The sequence below is a fragment of the Quercus robur genome, chromosome 10 (genome assembly GCF_932294415.1).
Source record: "Quercus robur chromosome 10, dhQueRobu3.1, whole genome shotgun sequence".
NCBI lineage: Eukaryota > Viridiplantae > Streptophyta > Magnoliopsida > Fagales > Fagaceae > Quercus > Quercus robur.
In genome coordinates, this window is record NC_065543.1 from 49,303,263 (window position 1) to 49,316,863 (window position 13,601).

Sequence of the window (13,601 nt, forward strand, 5' to 3'; positions counted from 1 at the left end):
TTATTGTGGAATTAAAAGAAGGAGGGTTACATAGGATCAATGAGTTGCATCCATCGTACATGGCATTGCAATATCCTCTTTTATTTCCATATGGTGAGGATGGCTTCAGGCTTGGCATATTGTACAGAAATATAGATGAGACCAGATCTATAGAAAATGATGAGGTAAAAAAGTTTAGAATGCAATACTAGGTATCAACAATTAAATATGTAGAAACTGTTCTGTTATTGTTTTAATGAGTTATACCTAATTTTTGGTTAGATACTCCTATATGTGTATTAATAATAAACTAATGTTAATGTTGATGCATAGATTGAACACCACAATAGACGTAAACATTAAAGAAATACTGCCAAAAAGACTACCTAAAGTACAAGATGAAGAACTTGCGTCACAAAATAAAAAAATAGTTGTTGAAATAAAGAACTTGGAATGGAACTCAGAGACAAAGGTAACAACTATACTCTTATATTATGAATTTATCGTAATTAGTAACTGTTTATGTATTTTATAATAAGAAATAATTTTATAAACTGACTAAACTTTGTATTATAGGACTTGATGGTAACATGCAATGCCAAAATCATTAATATCAACAACAAATATGAATGGTATTATGTTGCATGCCTTATATGCAAAACAAAAGTGAAACAAGTCAAAGGAGTTTTATGGTGTGAACGTTGTAAAAATGAACCAAAGTTTGCAGTACCAAGGTAATGAAAAAAAAAAAATGATTTGTAAACATAAACACAAAATATATATAATATTCTACTAACAACTTTGTATCTAAAATAGCTATAGAATACAAGTCCAAGTACAAGATGAGACCGGGTCAACCACATTCATATTGTTTGACAAAGGAGCTGAGAAAATTATATCGAAAACTGCAAAAGAACTTGCAGAGATGCAAGAAGAGGTAATTTCATATATAAATGTTAGCCCTATATCTTTATTATTTGGAAATTGAAGTTTTAATACTTTCTTACCAATGTTATATATGCACACACACAAACACACATAAATTCACGCACCATTTTCTGTTTTTTTAAAATAAAATAAAAAATAATTGCACAAGACATGATGCATGTATATATACAAATTTTGCTAACTGTATGATACTTTATTCATACAGATCTTGAAATTAGATGAGAATATTTTACCAAAAGAGATTCAAAAAATCATTGGCAATGAATATTTGTTCCAACTGCATCTTGATGAATATAACTTGAAGTATGGAAAAGAAAATTACACGGTTTCGAAGATTTTGGAGATGGAAATTTCACATAAGCAAAATGACTCATGTAAAGTTGAGGAACATCAGGTAATTGAAGCATACTTACTTCACCTTGGTTACTATATGATTCAAACATTAGTCTACACATAATTTACAATACATATTTAACTGATATGTAAGAATGCAAATTATTGCAGGACATAGTGGAGGAAATTGTAAGAAAACCAAAGAAGGATAAGTACATAGCCGGTCAAAAAATAGAAATAGGAGAAACATCTGTTGAACGACCTGAATTAACTGCTCCTATAACTATTGAAGATGGAAGAACTGGTCATAAAAGAATGCCGCTGCAAATGCTTCAAAAACGTCAAAAGGGTACTAAACAAAATGAATCAAAGAAAAAAAAATCTGAACTCTAATGTATATACTACCTTACTGAATGTACATATTTTTCTTTAGAACTACCTTACTGAATGTACGTATGTTTCTTTAGAAGAGTAAACTGAATGTAAACAGAATGTATTGTTAAGTTACTATGACTGTATTAGTGCTTTTTAAGTATTTTCTTTTGGTTCAAACACAAGCTTCTGATATGTGAGTGTATATTTATGTTAAAGCTCCTGCTATATATTGATCATAGATTAAGACAACTGCTTTTATATTTTTCTATTATGTCTTATCAAAACAGATTTCTAATTTATCTGAACACATTGTGCTGAACTATGATTTTTAGCCTGAATGTACAAATAAATATGAATCAATATGTTGTTACAGAGTGCTTCTGTAGCTTGGAACATTTGCTTTCAAAATATATAGGATCATGGACAAAGTAAAAAAAAAAATTTGCATGATGCCATGAAACTCTGTCCTTAGAATCCTTAAAACTTTTGTGAAAAAACCATATTTTGTTGTGAGAGAAGTGCAACTCAAACTTCAAGATTGATTTAAGAACAAATCAGAAACATGTTAATTCAATGAAAACCTTAAAGAAGTTTCAACTTCAAAGATAGTAGCTTTAATTTTAGAATCTCATGGGAGTCTATTACCTCCACAAGTAGCATTTACTTCAGTTGAAATAGAATGTTACAAATTTTTTTCTCTTTGATTTGGTTATGAGCTAAGTAGATTTGGTTATCTACTGAAGATGGAAGCACTGGTCATAAAACAATACCGCTCCAAATGCTTCAATCATATAATTGTTTTTTTTTTCCCTTTGATTTGTATATGAACTAAGAAATTTGAGTTAGTTTTGAGTGTTTTGGTTGGATTAATTAAACAAACAAATTGATAACTAACGTATCATACACACTTTACAACAATTTTTTTTCTTTAAAAAATTATTTTATTACACAAATTTCTCTGCTACTTATGAGATTTCAAATGATCCCGCGCATTGCGCGGGTTAAATACTAGTTATACTAAGTTATAACCCGTGCATACACATGAAAATATTCAATAGTAGTCATAACAAGGTGGTCTTTCTTAGGTGATTGAGTCATTGAGGTAATCACCTTGGTTTTTTTGCAAGTATTATAAATGAGTCACTTAAGACAATTTTTTTTTTAAAAAAAATTTTATATAATTTGGACATATAGTGCAAAATTAAATAACAATCAGAAACTAATCTCGATTGTGATTATATATACATTGACTTTAACATAATATATATGATATATGATTATAGAGATTACATATCGCCTCTAAATCCAACCATTACCAAATTATACTATGCTCTTCTTATGTTTCTGTCGGACCGTAGATTATGTTTGCGTATATCAATCACCTATATGTGAAAGAAGTATCACATATATTTGTTACATTAGATATATATCACATCTGACATGTGATACAACCATTGTGTGTGGAAGGTTGTCTAGCATTCGAACTTGTTGGGAATAATTGTACTAATTTAACCATTCAAGTGGTATATATTTATTTATTGTATCAACATTGGATTCTTTGTATCATTTTCAAAGCCCATGAATCTTTTCTCTTAATAAGTATTACGTGTCTAGACATTGCATCAAAATTTTGAAACAACTTATGTGATGGTAAATCTATCTCTATAAATATCACATGAAAAACTCTCTAAAGTACTCATTTTCGTTCACTAAATAAAGCAATGTAGAAGGGAAAATAATTGTTGTACAAATTATGTTTTCATTTTAAAATTTTAAGTAATAGGTTGTATACAATCAAAAGTATCACAGAAGTATAGCACACTCAGTCTTTTTATGGTTGATCACCCTTTTCTATAAATTAAAAAAAAATTAATTCATGAATTCACATGTAAATACACTTAATTCTAAATTATAGTGCAATTGACATGAGTTTTATAATTCAATTTACACTTCCTGACGTATTTAATTTAACACAAAAAACAAAACAAAATAATAGAGTGCATTAAAAAGGACATTTGACACAAAATTGAAGTACATTTAAAATATAAAGAAACTTTATATCAAATTACAATGCAATTGAAACAACAGTTGATACAAAATTAGAGTTCAATTATAATTTAATTTGGGTTCTTGTTTTTTTCTTTAAAAGAACCAATTTGGGTTCTAGATTGAGTATTTTTTCTTTTAAAATTAAAAAAATGATGTAAGTTATTAATTTGACTTTTATATGATTCTTATGGATAGTTTCCTCATCTCCTATTGCATCTGACCAACATCTTCTTGGTAATTTGACCGTCAATTTCGATACACATAATAAAATTACATGCTTTTAAAAACTTTTTAGGATTCAAATCTTCTAGATTTCCTAGGGTACTTTACCAATAGATTTTCTTAAATCCTAACCACTCTTTTATGATTTAAGGATCTAAATTCTGCCGTGTCAGCATTTTAATAACAATACTCTTAAAATAATAAAATAATGTTGTAAAAAAAACAATTAAGATTATTGTTAGTAGAATGCTAACATGGTAAAATCTAGGCCATTAAATCATTAAAGAGTGGTTAAGATTTAAGGAAATCTATTTAGTAAAATACCCTAAGAAATCTAGAGGATCTGAATCCAACTTTTTAAGATTATGAAATATTTTCAGATGTGCACAAAGAATTTCCCTTAATTTAATACTATGAGTCTATGATAAATGTCAAATTAGTTGGTCAATTGTTACTTTCCATACATTTTTGGAATTGAATCATTGAAATCTAAAAACATATTTTAGTATTCTAAATTCCTTTTTCAAAGAACACACCACATGGTGGCAGAAATTCCGACCGCACGCATATGTAGGCACGCTTTTGATTCATTTAAAATGATTGGCAAAATTATTGCATACTCTTAGCATAATGGTTACTTTACAAGTACAAGTTCTTCTAAGATTGGAGGAAGAGGGCAAGAGTTGGGGTTCTAGTCTTTAGAAGGAAACTTCACACACATACATAAATAAATAAAATAAAATGAGTGTTTGAAGGTTAGGATTTATCTTAAATAAATCTAAGGTATAGAATATCTCACCTCATTTAAAGTCAATAATTTATCTCTAACAACTTTAATTAACTATGGTTAAGTAAACTAACTTTTAATAATAAAAAAATAATAATAAAAAAAAACAATAAAAAAACTATGTCAACTCTTTCATAGAGAGGTGAAAAGATGGTGTTTTAACACAAATCTTTGGATTCCTATCCAATGCCTAGTCCCTAAGAGGTGTAGGTGATGAAGACAGTGGTTGAATATGTGAGCCAATCTAAAACTACAACCAGATTAACCTAGTTATTTAGCCAAGTGATTAACTTAGGTAAATGAACAAATCTAGGCTAACACAAATATATCATATCAATGTAAAGTGCGGAAAATAAAGAACACAAAGATATGATGACACAGGAAACCAAACCAGTAAAAACTTGGGGAGGATTTAATCTAGCTATCCTTAAGGTAAACCTGAATCCACTATGAAAGAATTAAAGTTTACACAATAGAGACTTAAACCGCTAATATCCTATTGCTACCTCGAGTAGGAAACTTACTACCACGACTACGTGACAGCTCTAAGTCCATAGACTACTTATTTCTTGGATTCCCAGCAAGTACAAGCACACCAACTTGTGTATCTTTAAGCTTCTTGAATGCAGCAACTGAATGATCACCAAGTTCTTGACATAATCTTGAATCTTGGAAACCCTAAGTATGTGTGAAGGCAAACACCTCTAGATCTCACAAAAGATTCACACACACAGCATAAGGAGCAACCTCAAAAACGTGGCTAAGGTTTCCTTTTTATACTTAGGGAAAAATATAAAACCCTACACGTCATATGGGCTTAAGGCTGAGTTGGAAATTCTGCAGAAAAAACAATCTGCACGACTTTCAATCGATCGAGTCTAATTCTTGATCGATCGAGCTAGACAAAATTGCATACTTAATTCTGCAGTAACTCGATTCCAACTTTACAAAAAAGACCTCTACTTTGAGCTAGTCTAAAACAAGACTAAATCTGTTTTGATCATGGTTTGCCAACATACAAAATAAAGTTCTAAATCATTAGTTTCTAATTACTTAGAACTTAACACTATCTATTAGGGACATATTTTATGCAATTGGCAAATCTTTTGACAAAATGCTATTTACTTGTAATTAGATAGATCTAGGATGAGTTTAGGACTTCAACAAACATGTTGTTGAAGTCAAGTGTTAAAGTCTGTTAGTTTTTAGACCCTTTAAAACACAATTGATTTAACCTAGGTAATTAGCCAAGTTGTTACTTAGTCCAATTTAACAAATCTAGGTTATCACAATCACAAAGATCATATCATGCAAAGCAGCAGAAATATAAATAACACAATGATATGATGACCCAGGAAACCACACCAGTAAAAACCTGGGGAGGATTTAACCTAACTATCCTCAAAGTAAACTTGAATCTACTATCTTGAAAGAATCGAAGTTCATACAATAAGACTTACAAGCCCCCATGCTCGACTTCTTATTGCTACCAACCAGTAGAACTTACTGACACGATCACGTGCAAGCTCCGAATCCACGAACTCCTTCTTTCTTGGATTCACCACCAGATACAAGCACACCCGCCTATGTTTTCTTTTAGCTTCAATGGCAACAACCAAGTTGATCATCAAGGTGTAGAAAATATCTTCTCCTTGAAAACCCTAAGTTTGTGTAAAGGAAAGCTTCTCTAGATCTCACAAGAGATTTACACAAACCGCAATCTGAGCAACACTAAAACGTGGTTAGGGTTTGCCTTTTATACTTAGGACAAATTAGAAACTCTAAAACGTTTTAAACAACTAGGGCTGAGTTGGAAATCTGCAGAAAAAAACATTATGCCCGAGCTTCGATCGATCGAGCCTAAGCTTCGATCGATCGAGCCAGGCTAAAATGCATAATTCTTTCTGCATTAGCTCGATTCCAACTTTACATAAAATACACAACTTTGAGCAAGACTAAAACACTTCTAAACACATTGTTTTGATCATGGTTTGCCAACAATACACATTAGAGTTCTAAATACATAAAAACCTAAGTCTTTAGAACCTAACAAAGTCATTAAGATCTGACCAAGAAACAAGTTAAGAAAAATTGTTCATTAAATCTCGACAGCAATTTCGACAAAAAGACTTCTATCAAGGTTTATAGTCAAAGCTCGACACAAGCTATTTTTGTCGAGACTTATGAATTCAGAACTTCCAGATCTAATTTTCGTCCCATGCTAAAATATTTATATAGGGTTTCTTTTCTCACAATTCTAGACATATATAAGGCTTATTTTAAAGGTCGTCGTGCATGCAGAAAGTGACCTAGTTCATTATTCTTTCTAAAGAAGCTACTGCATCTTTACGCCAAGGGTTTTGTGACCAAAGAGCTTCCTAATCTTCATCGTTAATGAACTAAAGAACTTTGTAGCTAACAACCTCTTCAAGTTGTTGGAGTTAGTCACATACTGGGATCCGTGCACATTGGTTAGTCATGTACTGGGATTCGTGCATCAAGGAAAAGATTGCCGCTACAATACAAGTCCAATTGGGTATTGGGGTATGTTGGTATTTCGAAATAAGCCAAAGGGTTTGGTAAGATTCTGTATGCTTGTAACCGCTTGTGATTGATAATAGTGGATTCTTGGGAGTGGTGACCTTAAAATCACCTAGTGGGATTTTGCCTTAGTGGTTTTCCTTATTCGTAAAGCAATCACCTATGTCAAATTTAATTTTTGCTGCTTTTAGATAATTTGGTAATTTGTTTGTGCTGCCACGTTATTGCATAAAATTTGATCTAATTAATTAACTTGGGTAATTAATTAATTAATTGCAAGAGGTCAATTCATTTTAACCCAACACTATCCAATTCAGTAAAATTGTTTCGTCAATATTAGCAATAACCTTCTCTTTGTTGTTAATCCATGGTGTTATTTGTTAGGGTTATTTTAGTGTTGCAAAATTCCATGTCAAAGTTTCGGTTGTAATCGCAATACTCTCGTGTATTCATTTGATTTGCATTGTAATTGTTTCAAGTAATTGAGGTTAAAGAGCTAAATAAATAAAAATTCAAAGTGCTACACTAAGAAGTTTAGTTAAGTGCTGATCAAAAAAAAAAAAAAAAGCTTAGTTGAGTGAGATTGCCATATCAAGCGAGATATCAAGCAAGTTCACCAGGATGAAAATAAGACCCTATTTAGTAAAGACAGAGAGAGTATTGAAACCCTAGGGACAAAACCTTGAGGACTTTGGCTTACCCTCGTCACCATACAAACATTGAATGCAACCTGAGTGTTTGTGAGTTACTAGAAACTATAGACCATTGAAACAAATCTTCAAGTGGCCTTGAAGAGTTCAATAGATAGAATTAGTGATTCTCATGTCAACTTACATTTTGGAGATTGTGTTGAGAAACAACTGGTATAGTATGTTGTTAGCAGAAGCGGGAGGCTTAGGTATAAGAACATTGCATAATTAAAGGTTTCATATATCATTATGTACTGCAATTATCTTCATAATGAATCTTGTTAACTAGTCTAGGCCTCAAAGATATCTACATTACTAGAGATTTTTTTTTTTTCTTTTGTATTTAATCTTCATTGGCATGCTACAAAAGAAACTTAACATTCAATATATTCTCAGATAATAATAAATCATGGAGTTCAAGTAGTCTATATATCTAAAAACCGTATTAAATCTTAAGAACTTGTCAACATGAAATGTTTTCAAATATTAAAATCAATCCCAAAAATTCAATCATCAATTCATAGGAACACATAGATAATTTCAAGAACACAACATAAAAAATTAAAAATATTTAGCTTCATCTCTAATCCTAACTATGAGTCAAAGCATGACAAAGCAGATGGTGTTAAGGGGCTCAAAATGAGAAGGCGCCCATCCGAGATTTAACTACTCATAGTTAATGCAAAATAAATCCATAAATTTTTTTTTGCTACACATCTAAATGAACTAAAAAAAAATAAAGATGACATCTCAAATCCCTCAAATTGAGAAATTATAAGGTCCATATGGTGGACCACGTCATTTGTCCACCATTCTACTAAAAAACTTCTACTTGTTTAAAATTGTTAGTTAGAAAATTTTTTTAAAACAAAAATTAATTACTGACTCAACAATTTTAAACAAGTGGAAGTTTTTTAGTGGAATGGTGGACAAATGACATGGTCCACCAGAGGACTATAATTTCTCTTCAAATTTGAGATGTCAATCCCGTAATTTTCGGAATTTTTTTTCCACTACCAACTTCCATATCACTTTTAACCTCGAAAATGTTTTATTCTGAATTCGTCGTGAGCTACAAAATTGTAGGTCTTTGAGTCATGTTTCCAACGCCACAATAATCAGCCCAATCGGACATCTGCGCCAAAATTTATGGTAAAAATATCGAGACTGCCTCGAATCTTCCTTCCAGGATTCTTTCTAAACTTGGCTTTGATTTCATTTGTTCTTCTCTTGCTTTTGAACTCCCACATGATTTTTTTGACTTGCTGGACTCACTAGTTATTCTCCTTGTAGCCACGTCTCGGAGCACAAATTGGGTGGAATTGTTTATTTCTTTTCATTCCATCTGATGTCCCTGTACGACTTGAAAGCGTGGACCCAATCTGTCCCAGCATTGGGTTTGGGCTTGGTCTTGGAATGGGTGTGAGAATTCACATCTAAAATATGTGTGTGAGAATACATATCTAAAATACCCAACCTAATCTAACATTGTTATTTTTATTTATTATTATTGAATCTCATATAAGCGTACTACTATTAATAACTATTTTATTATCTATTATTAACAATTTGCCACTTTACTTAACTGTAAAGTGAAAAATATATTTTTACATTATTTTACATTTATTACTTTTTACACATATCAACAATTGATGCGAAAATATCTGCATTTTTAAAAATACTGATATTTTAACACATAAAAGTAAATGTGAAATAAGTGACGTGAGAGTGCATTATGTGGTGACTCTAGACTTATTTATTGGGGGGCATTAAGGCCAAAATCAGCTCCCTTAGCCTCAATGTGGGTCCATCTCAAACTATCAATCTCTTTTTAGAAATGGATGTGGAAATAATTACTAGATCATAATGAAATAACCCATCACTATCCAAGCTATCTCCACTTTTGAAAAATAAATTTTTTGAGAGAGAAATGTCTAATACGATAACTAAATTTCATAAATATTCTATAAAATCAAGTTTATTTAGTCTACACTACATACTAATTAAATGGCTCCCAAAAAGAAATTGTTTTATTGAAAAAGTTCCCCACCTTCCCAAATCTTTATTAGTGTCCTCTTAGTTGAATTTTCAAGTACTTTAATCAATGAAAAAAAATATACGAAAAACCTTTAAATTTTGATAAGCACTACTTTCAAATCTTGCTAGAAAATGAAAGAGGTTTCCTGGAAATGGAAGGCTAATTAAAGATTGAACCTTTAAATTTAATCAAAGGGAGATCTCACTAACTTTGGTTAATTAACGTTAGTTTGCTAAAATTTGGAGGTAGTGTCATTTTTATAAAAATGTTAGTAATGTTGACATGTAAATAGTTAGGTACTAAAGTACGACCTTAAATAATAATAATAATAATAATATGAGTGAGTGGTTAATTTTAATGGAGTCAATACTATACCAATAGCTGTTTTGATTTGGTTAGAAAAATGAAATGTTTTAGCATTGGTTGATATTAGTGTACCATTTTAAGATTGCTGCTATATATACATATATGTGTGTGTGTGTGTGAAGTGTTTAAAATAATAAATTTATATATATATATATATCACCAATCTAATATAATAATAATAATAATAATAGGTATAAAATTTAAAAAACTAAATACTACACTATTGTACTAATGTAAAATTTAAAAAAAAAAAAAAAAAAACTACAATATTGTTTCAATAAATAAACATTACACTATACTATTGTTGAGGGACCACAATTTGACTCCCTACAATCACTCTAAAAACAGGCCCGCGCAGTGTGATGTCGATACCCATACAAGATTTGAGTATGTCTTCCTCATATCCAATTGGTTTTGATGTTGAATGATATAGCTCACAGTCTGACATATTGAAAGGAAAAAAAACTAACACAAAATATAGTGAAAAAAAGTAGAAAGCGACACACAAACTACCTTAGAATATTCTAAGGTAGTTTCTTGCTTTTATAATAAAAGATTAATCTTGCTTGAAGGACTTTGGCTTACAAGTGTAACAAGTTCGTACTTTCTGGATCTTTTAACCCTTATGAATCACTTGGCACAATTGAGAAAGAAATAATGAGGAATAAGTAAATAAAAAACATAGTTGTGCTTTCGATCAACTATTATCGCTCACAAAATTTTGAAGAAGAAAGAAAAAACTAACATAAAACATAGTTTTAAAAAATAGAAAACACACACTGATAAAAGCAAGAAACTACCTTTAGAATAGAAAACACAATTTTGCTTGAAAGCCTTTAGCCTCTTATGTCTCAGTTTGCCCATAATTTTTAGTTGATTAGGATTTTTTTTTTTTCACCTAAAGGATTTAGATACATAAAATACCAAAATCATAGAAATACCTTTCATTTATTTATTTAAAACACGTTTTATGTTTTAAAAATAAAATAATTAGAGGAGCCCCCACTAGCTATGGGTTAGTTTGCCATATCTTTTCTATAATACCTATAGAGAAATGATATGTCCACAACAATTTTACAACATTTTTACAACAAATCCTAAGTGGTAGGTTGTTATTGGTTGTTATTGTTGGGTTAAAAAAGTAATTTCAGTGCTAAATTCAAAGGAAGAGGTCCTAAGAATTATATAAATAAATTTGGTGGAGAAAACAAAGGAAGAGGTCCTAAGAATTATACTGCATGCACAATAGTTTTACGCAATATTTTTCACAATAAATTTGATAATTGCTTAGTCGGTAAGTTATTATTAATTCTCATATGAGTTCAATAATGACACTACATTTATTATCAATTATTAACAACTTTTCAACTCATGTTGTAAAATTTGTTGTGAGTGTGACTTTGAGCTTATCGAGAGGCCTTAAGAAGCTCCCTTAGAGTCAATGTGGGTCTATTCTTGACTCAGTCTCCATGGCATCCCTCGATGCGACAACCATTCTCCACCTTCTCCTAGTGTCCCTGTTGCCTTGTGAGTCAATAGTTAATCATGGCCTATACAACATGTTTCATCGTGTATCAATCTCTTTCAAGAATTGGATGTGCTAATAATTATAGGAAGATAATAACAATATTCCTATGCAGGCTTTGTACTCAACATATAATCAAAAGCTCAAAAAACGTACCTTTTTTACAGAAAAACCACCTCACAGACCCGTGCAATGTGATGTTGAAACTCATAAAAGATTTGAGTGTGTTTTCCTCATCACCAATTGGTTTTGAGGTGGAATGGCATAGCTCACAGTCCGACATATTGAAAGGGAAAAAAACTAACACAAAGTATAGTGAAAAAAAGTAGAAAGCGACACACAAACTACCTTAGAATATTCTAAGGTAGTTTTGAAGGACTTTAGCATACAAGTGTAACAAGTTCGTACTTTCTGGATCTTTTAACCCTTATGAATCACTTGCCATTTTCTTCAAAATAATAAGGAATAAATAAATAAAAAACATAGTTGTGCTTTGGATCTACTACAATTGCTCACAAAATTTTGAAGAAGAATGAAAAAACTAACATAAAACATAGTTAAAAAAAAAAAATGATAAAAGCAAGAAACTACCTTTAGAATAGAAAACACAATTTTGGTTGAAAGCCTTTAGCCTCTTATCTCTCAGTTTGCCCACAATTTTTAGCTAATTAGGATTTTTTTCCCCCTAAAGGATTTAGATACGTAAAATACCAAAATCATAGAAATAACTTTTATTTATTTATTTAAAACACGTTTTATGTTTTAAAAATAAAATAATTAGAGGAGCCCCCACTAGCTATGGGCTAGTCTACCATATCTTTTATATAATATCTATATGTATATTTATTATATGAGTCCAGCTATGGGCTAGTCTACCATATCTTTTGTATAATATCTATAGGAAGAAAAAAAATTCAAATTTCTATATGTATATTTATTATAAGAGTCCAATTAATGTATGCTCATAGTACACATATTAATCATCCATTTTTTGAAACATTTTATGGGTAATTGAAAAAACTGTAAAAAAAAAAAAGTTAGTAATTTTTTCAATTTTTCATAAACAGTTTCCTAAAATGACTTACTAATATATGCTCTCTTAATTAGGACACACATTCGTAAATCCCTTATTATATGAGTAAATTTGGGGGAGAAAACAAAGGAATACGTCCTAAGAATTATACTGCATGCACAATAGTTTTACACAATAATTTCTTAGTCAGTAAGTTATTATTAATTCCCATATGAGTTCAATACCGACACTACATTTATTATCAATTATAAACAACTTTTCAATTCATGTTGTAAAATTTGTTGTGAGTGTGACTTTGGACTTATCGAGAGGCCCTAAGAAGCTCACTTAGAGTCAATATGGGTCTATTCTTGACTCAATCTCCATGGCCTCCCTCGATGCGACAACCATTCTCCACCTTCTCCTAGTGTCCCTGTTGCCTTGTGAGTCAATAGTTAATCATGGCCTATACAACATGTTTCATCGTGTATCAATCTCTTTCAAGAATTGGATGTGCTAATAATTATAGGAAGATAATAACAATATTCCTATGCAGGCTTTGTACTCAACATATAATCAAAAGCTCAAAAAACGTACATTTTTTACAAAAAAACCACCTCACAGACCCGTGCAATGTGATGTTGAAACTCATAAAAGATTTGAGTGTGTCTTCCTCATCACCAATTGGTTTTGAGGTGGAATGGCATAGCTCACAGTCCGACATATTGAAAGGGAAA

At 30.8% G+C, this 13,601-nt stretch overlaps 1 protein-coding gene across 1 annotated transcript; it reads left to right on the forward strand.

Moving 5' to 3' along the window:
- The first annotated feature begins 283 nt into the window (after positions 1–283).
- LOC126701921 (replication protein A 70 kDa DNA-binding subunit A-like) lies at positions 284–1,737 on the forward strand. Its single transcript, XM_050400370.1, has 5 exons — positions 284–451; positions 556–713; positions 796–916; positions 1,133–1,321; positions 1,432–1,737. Exons 1-5 carry the CDS (start codon positions 293–295, stop codon positions 1,651–1,653), a joined length of 849 nt encoding a protein of 282 aa, XP_050256327.1. The 5' UTR covers positions 284–292; the 3' UTR covers positions 1,654–1,737.
- Positions 1,738–13,601: the final 11,864 nt, after the last annotated feature.